This window comes from Coregonus clupeaformis, chromosome 12 (genome assembly GCF_020615455.1).
Source record: "Coregonus clupeaformis isolate EN_2021a chromosome 12, ASM2061545v1, whole genome shotgun sequence".
Lineage (NCBI taxonomy): Eukaryota > Metazoa > Chordata > Actinopteri > Salmoniformes > Salmonidae > Coregonus > Coregonus clupeaformis.
The window spans coordinates 47,893,776-47,906,097 of NC_059203.1; the positions used below are offsets into that span (position 1 = coordinate 47,893,776).

At 43.4% G+C, this 12,322-nt stretch overlaps 1 protein-coding gene across 3 annotated transcripts in view; it reads right to left on the reverse strand.

Moving 5' to 3' along the window:
• cacna2d2a (calcium channel, voltage-dependent, alpha 2/delta subunit 2a) overlaps positions 1-12,322 on the reverse strand; it is a 237,646-nt gene that overhangs the window by 30,657 nt on the left and 194,667 nt on the right. For all 3 annotated transcript variants that reach the window (XM_041892774.2, XM_041892773.2, XM_041892775.2), the window contains 3 exons: positions 2,592-2,642; positions 2,037-2,136; positions 117-278 (listed from right to left, as the gene is read on the reverse strand). In XM_041892774.2, the coding sequence (XP_041748708.1) occupies positions 117-278; positions 2,037-2,136; positions 2,592-2,642 (313 nt within the window). The remainder of the gene's footprint in view (positions 1-116; positions 279-2,036; positions 2,137-2,591; positions 2,643-12,322) is intronic.

The window sequence follows — 12,322 nt, forward strand, 5'->3', positions numbered from 1 at the left end:
TCAGTATGCTAATTAGCATGTCTTATACCATGGACATTTCGTGGAAGACCTAACCTAACCTACCACCCTGAAATAAACCCCAGAGCGTGAGGCTGACTGCTGGCTCTTAGTCTTACATTGAGTAGCTGTTCGAAGGCGAACTGGAAGCCAGACTTGTAGTCAGTGGTTCCTTTGGCTTGCATGTGCATGATGGACTCCTTGAAGATCTTCTTGTTTCTCATGGTGGCCTGGACCAAGGTTTTAAAGCAGGGGACCACGGCTTCGGCCTTCTCGTTAAACTGGGAGAGGGAGAGAAGACAGACAATAATGAATAATTGTCAATTTAATGTGTCTGGGTGTGACCACGCTGCTCGCTCGCTGGCATTGAGGGCCACTCCATCTGTAGTGTGTGTGTGTGTGTGTGTGTGTGTGTGTGTGTGTGTGTGTGTGTGTGTGTGTGTGTGTGTGTGTGTGTGTGTGACAGGATAAGGAGTGGGACATGTGCAGCTGTGGGTTGCTCTGTGCCACTCTGGCAATAAACATAGATAATTACAGTGTTCCACACAAAGAACAGGTGCACCTGGAATTCCAATGCAAACCAAGAACAGACACCCAGCCAAGGTAATGTCATCTAGATCTCATCTCCTCCGCAAAATTTAAATGAGTCCTGGACTCTGTTTGTGTGCGTGCGTGTTTGTGACTGTGTGTGTGTGTGTGTGTGTGTGTGTGTGTGTGACAGACAGAAAGGTAGTGTCTATGTGTGATTAGCGTTGAACAGCAATGTCTTTAATGTCAGCTTTTTAATGGCCTTTCTTCTTGAAGGTCAACTTTAAAATCAGTTGACATTTTGATGACAGAATGATAGCATGAAATAGGTAAAGACATTTGGTGCATGAAAAGCTGACATTTCCTTGTGTTTGTGTAGTTTGATATTTATATTGGTCAAAAAGAGAAAAATTACATGAAATATAGTATTCAAAATAACATTAAGAATATTTTGTCACAGATTATGATCTCCTAACAAAATGACAATAACACATTCAATACAATTCCATGCCTAATGTAATGCTTCTGTTGAAGGTTATACTGTATTTTTGGGCAGCAGGTAGCCTAGTGGTTAAGAGCGTTGGGCCAGTAACCGAAAGGTCGCTGGTTCTAATCGACAAGCTGACTAGGTGAAAAAACCGTCGATGAGTCTTTGAGCAAGGCACTTAACCCTAATTGCTCCTGTAAATCACTCTGGATAAGAGCATCTGGTAAATGTAACTGTTGTGTCAGAGGTTACGATATCAACAGTTGTTGTGTTTGTAACTACAATGCATAATAATGGGAATATTTGACTATTCAAATGCACAATCTTTGAATAATCATTGTATTAACAACATGAATTGCTGTTGGTGTCTACATACACTAAAATATAGACAAACAGATAGGTACACACACACCAAGCACAACCGTTGATGTTCCTTCCTACTTCCAGAGCTCTTCTTTTCTTTATAGGGGTGGAAATCAGTCTCGTTCCCACCCAGATTACCACGCTCATTTCTGCCTCTTAGAGCTGGGATTTAAAGCCATACACTGACTAAGAGCACTGGATTATGGAGGATTACCCACCCAAGTCTCCAAACAGGGTACCCCATCAGTGTGTGTGTGTGTGTGTGTGTGTGTGTGCGTGCGTGGGTGCATGTGTTTGCAGGCTCATGAAAAACCTAGGTTTGCAAGGCAGGGAGACTGTGGGGGAAATAGAGGCTGGGACAATCACACATAGACTAGGGGTTGCAACATTGTGGGACTATAATCATGTAGGAAAGTAATTTTTACAGCATAACTATGCAACCACATGTGACTATGTGATAGGAACCTATACGTTTTCTCATGGCCATACCAATATATTATATTTATGTTGTATTGGAGGTGTTAACCGTGTTGTAACATTGTCATTGGATATTGATGTGCAACCAGACCTTCAGCTGCAATTTACTGACATTGGGGCCTGATGGAGTCACAGTAATGCAGAACCCTGTTCTAATCATCGCCTTATCAGCGAGGATACTCACCCTAGCTACATTCACATAGTCATCATCTGACAGAGTGTCTAGCATCTGTATCACAGAGGTCTTCATCAGCTTCAGAGTGAGTCCACTGACACTGCCACTCCTACAGACACAACAGAACACACCAGAGCATTGAGCCATACAGTTCAACCTAAACAGTTCCATCCAGATAGTATGGTATATCCATAGGAGGTTATACAGTGACGATCCCTTTGCTTGTTTATACTGTGATGAGTATTTATAGGTTGGGGATCTGGCATAGGGCACACAAACAGTCTTAATCTATCCTCTCAATCCTCCCATGACCCAATCACAGTTTATTTCAGCATGCATTCAGAACGATAATCTTCATATTGTACCGCTAAGACATGCGTATAATAGCAAGAGGTCTGTGAAAATAAATAAACACGATCGAGACGGAAATCTAGATTCTCCTTTGATCTGGGTAAACCAACAGGTGGCACTAGAGACCTTTACTGTTGCTGCTGAGAGAGGACAGGAGGGAGGAGAGAGGGAGAAGGAAAGATTGACGAAGAAAGAAAGACAGCATCTACTCACACATCCACAATGATGATCATGTCCTTGGGAGATGATGCCCCTTGAATGTACCTATTCAAAAAAGAAAGATGGGTTTAACAAATTGCATTAGTCTTCACTGCGTATAACTGAACTGCTAGATTTGATCGGGATCCCAGGTTACAATAAACTGGGCTATGTTCATACGTAGCAACCAGGTGAGAGCATATTTAAATACTGAAATGGAGTATAAGCTTGCAAGAGCTGTGTCTAAATGCATTCTAAGCTTTGTTGAGACTGGTTGAGGCAAGCTTGAATGGAGTCCCGGCTTAGCTAAGGTTAACTTACAGTATAGGTAAAGCTATGTGTGCATGGCGTCAAAGCTTTGTTGAACAACCTGTATGTGTATCTGAGTTGTCTTTATGCAGAGTTTGACTTAGTGGTTTTATATTTAGTTTTAGTCTGAGCTAAACAGATTTCAGTCATGTTTCTAAGCAGGCTGAGCCGAGCTGACCTGTGTTTAGGGGAGTCTGAGCTAAGCACTGTCCGTACAATAAGAGCTAGTGCTGATGCTCTAGTCCCTCGATGACGCACCAGTCCAGCGTCAAACACATTCTTTACTCTGCCGGTCCCTTTGTCAGCTCCAGACACAAGCTGCTTAACACCATTATGCTACTGTTGCAAAGCTACTCCTAGAATAGGGCAGCTATGGGTTGGTGTGTGTCAGTCATGATGGTGCAGGGCGGGTCTGTGGGAGAGCAGAAACACAGCAGCAAACTGAACCAGGGATGCTAGACACTTTGTTGTCCTGGAAAAGCCACAAACACAAACATCTGTCCACTGCTGATAGAGGCTGACATATACAGGCAAATTAGAATGCACTCATTCCCTTCCAACTGCAATTAAAATCACATTACACCTGACGCAAATGGAGCAGAGATTGATGTAACGTTATAGACCTTCTCCAGGTCAGTTTTGCGGGGGGTTAAAATGCTAGCGTTTAGTTCGTTTGGCATTCTGAGGAGCGAGCAAAGCAGAGTAGACCGATCATCAGTGGTCTCTTTCTGCTGTGTGTGGAGGCAGGCCAGCCGCCTGTGAGCCAGTTAGGTGCTTTTCTTATGCCGGGCCAAGCCGATACGGAGGTAGAGAGGAACTGAGCCCTGGTAGGCCTCACTGTTGCTGCTCCCACAAGCCCCAGCCCATCACTTCATTGGCAGGCACCACGCCACCACTCCAACCTGCATAGTGACCCCTGACCTCTGTTCCACTGCTGTCCCTCAGCACCGATGTGGCCCCGAATCCCAGCTTCAAACACAACCAGGGCCTCACTCTCCTGAAACCCCAGGACAGAACACAGGCAGGCCAGCCACCAGCACTGTCGCCGCAGACACTCAAGAGATCGATTAACTGAGCATGCCCAGAATGGGCAGAAGTTAGTGGGGGAGGGGGGAATCCAATTATTTTTCATAACAGAGAACACCACATCAAAGGTAGAACTTCCACAGCTCTCCACCACTGTGTGGAATCGAAATCAGGTCTGGAACCATGAAGTGTATTGGCATGACTTTTATCAATTTAATTACGGAAATCTTAATTTGAGAAAGAGAGTGCATGGGGAGAGGGAAGGAGAGAGAGTTAGACTGCACGAAGTGATGACTTCATTCTGTGGCTAGATAGAGTTGTGAAAGTGTTCATCGATGCAGCACCAAACCCAGTCAGAATGCACCACGGACCAGAGAAAGCTCAGCCCAGATATTCAAGGAAGGGCCCTTTGGTGAAGGCCTCAGACCTGAGTAGCACCAATGGCAGGAGGATTTCATTAAATCCTCTAACTCATCTCATTCTCTCAGTTGGCTCTAGTGCTTTAATATGGCTGAACTTATTCATGGCCTAAATGTTAATGACAGGGCACAGCCGACTTCCATTACTGGTTCAACCTCAGTTGCCCCACACTCACATCTCACAGTCAAATGCTAAGCTATCATTAGCTCCCCATATGTCTCAGGGGGAAAACAATGTCACTTCTAGAGAGACTATTTATCTTGGGGGTTTGTCTAAAGAGAGAGGCAGCATTGATCAGCTGCAACGAGGTTTAAGAGGAGTTTAACAGAAGATGAATAGAAGCTGAGTGTGTGACGCGGGGGTGGAGTGGAGTGGGGTGGGGATCACTTGCGACAGAAGTTATTGTGCTGCCACGGATGATCTTTCCACAGATTGTCATGCTGCATCTGACTGTGGTACGCTCTCTCTCTCTCTCTCTCTCTCTCTCTCTCTCTCTCTCTCTCTCTCTCTCTCGCTCTCTCTCGCTCTCGCTCTCGCTCTCTCTCGCTCTCGCTCTCTCTCTCCATTCCTAAAAGTGAATTGTATTTATTTTTCAAGCTAGCGAGGGGGGAAGAGAAGAGTGGAGTCGAGTGGGGTGAGCGGATTTTTCAATCTCCAGGCTGATGTATAGTTCCATGGTAGGACAGATAAAACATCATGGATTAAAGCTTATAGTGATATGGCTGCTACATCTGATCCTCCATATTTGCCTCATGGATCCAGATGTGTTGTTTCTGCATGGGTTCCATTCTGTAATTACCTCTCGGCTCCTGCCCGCTGATGCCATTCTTTCCCTGTCATTACCCAGTCTCCTGCGTGCCAGGGCCAGGTGATGAGCAGATGGACCTGGCTGGTGCTGAACTGAGCACTCGCCCATCCCTGCCCATCCCTCCCACCGCCCCAACAACACAATTCACCAGCTATTCCGCCATGCCACTGCCACACACCTTCACGCAGAACCTCTCTCTCTCTCTCGCTCTCTCTCTCTCTCTCTATTATTTAATGGAAATTACTCTACATAATTTAATAACACCACATTCCTTAATGACAGCCACTGTGCATCCTAAGTCTGCACACAATGAGGAATATGTGTATGAGTGCACTTCAGAGGTAGCTGTTTTGACCAATGTTTCAAGCAATGCTTGTAGGCTAATCGGCAAATCAAAGTAAACACTCTTCATACACTAGTATAAACAGCGTAAACATGCTGTCATGATAACATAAAACAGTCAAAATGATTTGTTTGAGTGGCAGGTCTCAAGGCAGAGGCACAGCACTAAATGAGAACAGGTTAAAGCTGTACAATTGCCACACAAAAAAACAACAACATCTTAAAAGGAACACATTAAACAACCAGTAGAATACAATGACATATTCTGCGTGGTAGTGATTGTATTTCTGTCCCTTCGTGGCAGTCTGGTAAAAGAGTCTCATTGGAATTCATGAAATAGTTTTATCACGGAGCGGCGCTGTAAATCAATACATTAACTGTGCTGGGGGCTAACACTCTCAGAAGATTGTGTTTATGTACCCTGACCCGTTTCCCTGAGTGGGGTGCATTACATTTGAATCAGGGGAATTATCTACGTACATTTCAGATAATACACAATGATAAAACACTAAAATGGCCCAGGTTAATCTTATTCTTTATTCACCCCCTAGTGCACTCAAAACAGGCTCAATTCGTCAGGGCATTGACTCTACAATGTGTCGAAAGCGTTCCACAGGGATGCTGGCCCATGTTGACTCTAATGCTTCCCACAGTTGTGTCAAGTTGGCTGGATGTCCATTGGGTGGTGGACCATTTTTGATACACACAGGAAACTGTTGAGCGTTAAAAACCCAGCAGCGTTGCAGTTCTTGACACACTCAAACCGGTGCGCCTGGCACCTACTACCATACCCTGTTCAAAGGTACTTAAATATTTTGTCTTGCCCATTCACCCTCTGAATGACACACATACACAATCCATGTCTCAATTGTCTTAAGGCTTAAACATCCTTCTTTAACCTGTCTCCTCCCCTTCATCTACACTGATTTAAGTGGATTTAACAAGTGACATCAATAAGGAATCATAGCTTTCACCTGGACTCACCCTGTCTATGTCATGGAATGAGCAGGTGTTCCTAATGTTTTGTACACTCAGTGTATATTGCACTGTATGTATAGAGTAGATGTATATACCTATCTATGAGTTGCTGTGTTTTGTATGCACATCCTGTGAGTGTGTGAATATTAACAGGGTGTGTGTTGTGATGATGGGCTTATTATTTTATGGACTCCTGCTCTCTTAGTGCTCCTGTGGATGTGGCTGTCGAATGAAGATTAAATTAAGATAAAAAATATAGGAGGATGTGGCCCAGAAAGCCTGCAGGAGAAAGAGATGTTGTCTGCCTTTTATTTATTTTACTTTTGGCTGATTATTTGAGGGGGTTGATACCAAGAGCAACATTTCCATATTTCAGGTTAGGCCCATAGTACGAAATATTATAAATAATTTATATGTTATGGTAAATGTATAAACGGAAAGACAACATTTGAATTCCAACATTCAAACAGTAGCTATGAAGTTTTCTACTATACTCTGATGGATTTACAGATTTGGGGTTGAATTACTTACTTACTTAAGTTGCATGCTTTATGGGCCCAAGGTCACTATTTCCAATGGAACAAGAGAAGGTCAAACATTCAGACTATGATTCCACAGTCATGGTTATCTCTTTACACTACATAGCCTTCCCTTTGACTAACCCACTCCATACAGGAGGAATGATGGGGGGGATGGGAGAGGCAGGCAGGAAGAGAGGCAAGCACAGGGACTCCAGGCTTTTTGGCCAAGGCATTTTGGGAGGCTCATCTCCTGGCTGGGAATGACCAGAAGCCATAATATTTACTGAGAAGGTAGATTGACTTTTCGGAGAAATCAATATCTGTTATGGCCCTGCATGCTGTACTAAACCTGGAAGGTAATGGGATCTCTGCAACGCTTGGCTAACATGCCTGTCTCTCTCTATTTATCTCTCTCTCTCTCTCTCTCTCTCTCTCTCTCTCTCTCTCTCTCTCTCTCTCTCTCTCTCTCTCTCTCTCTCTCTCTCTCTCTCTCTCTCTCTCTCTCTCTCTCTCTCTCTCTCTCTCTCTCCCCCCTCTCTCTCTCTCTCTCTCTCCACCTCTCTCACTCCCCCTCTCTTCCTTGACTTCCTTTGATAACCTGAACAGACAATATAATGGACAAATGTTAATAATTAATGTCAGAGCAATTGGAGACAATTAAGTGTGTTGACTGGACCATTAATTTTCCTGAGGCCGTTAGTGGGGGAGCACAGCAGACAGACAGATGGAGGGAGCCGATCTGTGGAGGCACCGAGCTATGCATCCTCATCATCTTCTTTTCCCCAATTTCCTCAAAGGATTACACACTTTATGCACTTTACACACCATACCTACCATACACACTTTACACACCATACCTACCATACACACTTTACACACTATACACACTTTACATACTTTACACACACACACACACACACACACACACACACACACACACACACACACACACACACACACACACACACACACACACACACACACACACACACACACACACACACACACACACACAGGACGACCCCAGCCAGGACATCTAAAGGACAGGTCAACCAGCCCTAAACTCATTCCCGTAAAAGGTGGAGGTATTTTAGGCCACACACTGTGCACACAAGCCATCCTTTTATTTCCTCCTGTAAATCACATTTCAGAGTCAGTGTCAGTGTCAGGGTTATCCCTTACAAAAAAACACACATGAAAAAAATCACATGTGAAAAGAACACGTGTTTTTTGGACATGTATGAGAGAAAAAAAAATCACGTTCCATGTTTTATTCACATGTGAAATTTTCACGAGTCAGACAGGTGGTTTTTGGACATGTGTGAAGTTTCACATGGAGTTTTCACGACTCAGACACATGTGGTTTCCCAACATTTCAAGTGATATTATAAGTTTCACATGTATGCTATTGTAACAAGACGCCAACGTCTTGACCATTAGACCAAGAGGGCCAACACTACTTTTGAAGTCGCAGGTAGGGCTACCTCATCATGTGACCATGTGCACACATGACTGACTCAGGTAGGGCTACCTCATCATGTGACCATGTACACCCATGACTGACTCAGGTAGGGCTACCTCATCATGTGACCATGTACACCCATGACTGACTCAGGTAGGGCTACCTCATCATGTGACCATGTACACCCATGACTGACTCATGTCCGCTACAACTGACATGTGCATTTTCACATTTTAAGGTCAACTAGGGCTGTCAAAATATATTTGTTTTATCACATTTAAAAAAGATATATAAATTGCTCACATTTAGATGTAATATAAGAATTTTTACACAAAAAGCATTGCAAGAAACTTGACCTCTTGATTTTGTCCAAAGTAATGGTTAGAAAAATCAGGTAAATTGATAAACACACTTTCTTTAACTTTAAAGTCAACTTGTTTTGACATCACATTGTTGTTTTTATCTGTACAGATTATGAATTTTGGATGTTTGCAGTGTATTAACTTGAGTTAACTGATTAACTCTGACAGTGCTAATTTTAACATGTAAAACAGGATAAATAAGGAGACACAGAGCGCTTGCTTCTCTGTTCTTTTCACTGGGTTTCTTCCAACGGTCACTGACCAATATATGAAGAAGAGAGGTGTGTGCCTGCAGCAGAAACACTCCAAATTGATGGCTCAGAAATAAGAAATTATCATTTTTAACGCACTTGAATTATTATATTCAGGTAGGCCAAGTTACCTTTTTACAGAATGGCATTAAAGAATTTACAATTCCATCAGTGGAGGCTCCTCAGAGGAGGAAGAGGGAGGACCATCCTCCTCAGTGAATTTCATTATATTTTTTTATTGTAAAACATTTAAAAAGTTAGCCTTTTTAGATACAACTATACTAAATATAATCACGTCACCAAATAATTGATTAAAACACACTGTTTTGCAAAGAAGTTCTACTGTAGCCTCAACAGCACTCTGTAGGGTAGCACCATTGTGTAGCCGGAGGACAGCTAGCTTCTGTCCTCCTCTGGGTACATTGACTTCAATACAAAACCTAGGAGGCTCATGGTTCTCACCCCCTTGCATAGACTTCACAGTAATTATGACAACTTCCGGAGGACGTCCTCCAACCTATTAGAGCTCTTGCAGCATGAAGTGACATGTTGTCCACCCAATCAAAGGATCAGAGAATGAATCTAGTACTGGAAGCATAAGCTACAGCTAGCTAGCACTGCAGTGCATAAAATGTGGTGAGTAGTTGACTCAAAGAGAGAGAAAGACAGTAGTTGAACAGTTTTGAACAAATACATTTATTCCAAAATGAAGGAGAAGCAAGAGAGAAATAGAGAGAGAGATTGCAACATTTTTTTTCACCTTCAGTTTCACTTACTTAGCTAGCAAATGCAGCTAGCTAGTTTAGCCTACTGAAACACCCTAATCAAACAGAGGGATGCTATGTTAGCTACACAACACTGGAACTCTTCCAAGTCAAGGTAAGCTTTTGGATTTACTAATTTATTGCCACCGGGGCCCCCGGTGTAACTGCTTACTGACTGTGCACTGTAATGTTACTGCATGATTGTAGCGGGTTTACTAACGCCTTAGTTCTATTAGCTATGCTGACTATGACGTTACTTTAGCTAATATGGTGACAACGATGTAGGCTGTGTGTAGCGGTTTGGCTTGGAAAGGTTTTTTCGCCTGGTCACATACAGCTAATGTGTTGAGCATTGAAGTCCACAAGCGAAGGGAAGAGGTGAAAGGAGTAGAGCGCATAGATGTGAGAAGGAATACAACTTGGCTGCTATGAAAGTGCACTGTGTTTATTCGTGATCAGGGGTGTATTCATTACACAAAAAACATTTGGAAGCAAACAGAAGAAAACGGGGATAAACATACCTGAATTCGTCCAATAGAAACTCTCGTTTTCAACTGTTGGACTAATGATTACACCCTATATCAGCTAGATGCAGGCAAGAGTGTGCAAGGCGGTATTGAATGTGTCACTGTCTGTCACCTCAAATTTGTCTCTCGACCTGTTTGCACCTACATTGTAAACTGTCATTCATAAGCTAGGTTGTAGCAACCTCATGATGGGTATAGCGAAAATTAGAGTATCATGTAGTAGCCTAAACCTATCGCTGTTACATTGAACTGGGTGAATGGAATATGGATGACAGTCATCCAATATGCTGTAATAGAAATAAGGCCATGCTCATGAAAAAAAACCCGGCACTGACCGCCACTGAATTCCATATGTGGAAACATAGCTACTGCAACATGTTAACACAACGTTTTCACATGTGAGGGGAATAACAGTATTTCATCACCACACGTGAACTTGCAATTCCACATGTGGAAGTGAGATTTTCACATGTGGAGTTTTCTGACATGTGAAACTGCAAATTAGATTTTCACATGATTGATTTTCACATGTAAGCAAGACATATTCACAAGAGAATGTTTTTCACATGTGAAACCGCAAATGTCACATGTGCAACTGCAATTCACATGTTAGTTGAAAACATGTTTTTTTCTATTAACATGTGAAATTTAAATGTAATACATGTGAAAATATGGTTTCGAGTGCAAACAGCTATATGTGGAAATGTAATTTTACATATGAAACTGCAAATTTGACGTTTTTTTTAAAGGGATGGAGCATGTTCCTGCAGTTGCATCTGTGCACTCTAACTGCATATCGCTCAGTAGTATGAGGAAGTGTTGATGTGTGTGTGGGTTGGTGGTTGGGTTTGTGGGGGTGGATTCTTGTATGTGCATCTACATGTGCAGGCGAGTGTGTGTTTGTGTGAAAGGATGTGTTTGTGTGTGTGTGTGTGTGGGGGGGTGGGGGGGTGCATATGCATGTGAGTTACCCCCATTCCCCTTTAAAGGTCTATTTATCTATTGCTGTCACCTAACACACACGTGATTGGCTTACCTAACCCAGTGGGTGGTCTTTTAGCCCCCTGCGATTGGCTGACCCCTCCAGAGTGTGTCACAACCAAAGACAGCGTGTTAGACCATAACCATACAAGCATGACCTGACACATCATGGCACTCCCTGCCACGGCCCCGCCACTCAACACAGCATGGGCATAGGTTGCTAGGCAACAGGCCACAGGAGCTTTCAGAGAGGACTGACGGAAAGTCGGAGACCAACAGGCAGAGAAGAGAAGCATGGGAACAATGACAGTGACAAACATGGAGGACCAGGGGGTGACACGGTGCTCTTCAGTTGAAAGCATCCACCCCTGTCTACCCCTGTCCCACCTTCTGTCTCCAGACTCCCTTTCTTCCTCTCAGCTCTCTCTCCATCTCTATCTCTCCCTCTCTCTCTTCAATTCCACGTTCCTCTCCGCCTCAAGGAAGACTCTTCTCATGTGTGAGGGAATTAAAATGGGTTGTCGTATACACTGAGTGTACAAAATATTAGGAACACCTGCTCTTTCCATGACATAGACTGACCAGGTGATTCCAGGTGAAAGTTATGATCCCTTATTGATGTCACCTGTTAAATTCATTTCAATCAGTGTAGATGAAGTGGAGGAGACAGGTTAAAGAATGATTTTTAAGCCTTGAGACGTGGATTGTGTATGTGTGCCATTCAGATGGTGAATGGGCACGACAAAATATTTAAGTGCCTTTGAAAGGGGTATGGTAGTAGGTGCCAGGCGCACCGGTTTGAATGTGTCAAGAACTGCAACACTGCTGGGTTTTTCAGGCTCAACAGTTTCCTGTGTGTATCAACAATGGTCCACCACCCAAAGGACATCCAGCCAACTTGACACAACTGTGGGAAGCATTGGAGTCAACATGGGCCAGCATCCCTGTGGAATGCTTTCGACACCTTTTAGAGTCCATGCCCCGACAAATTGAGG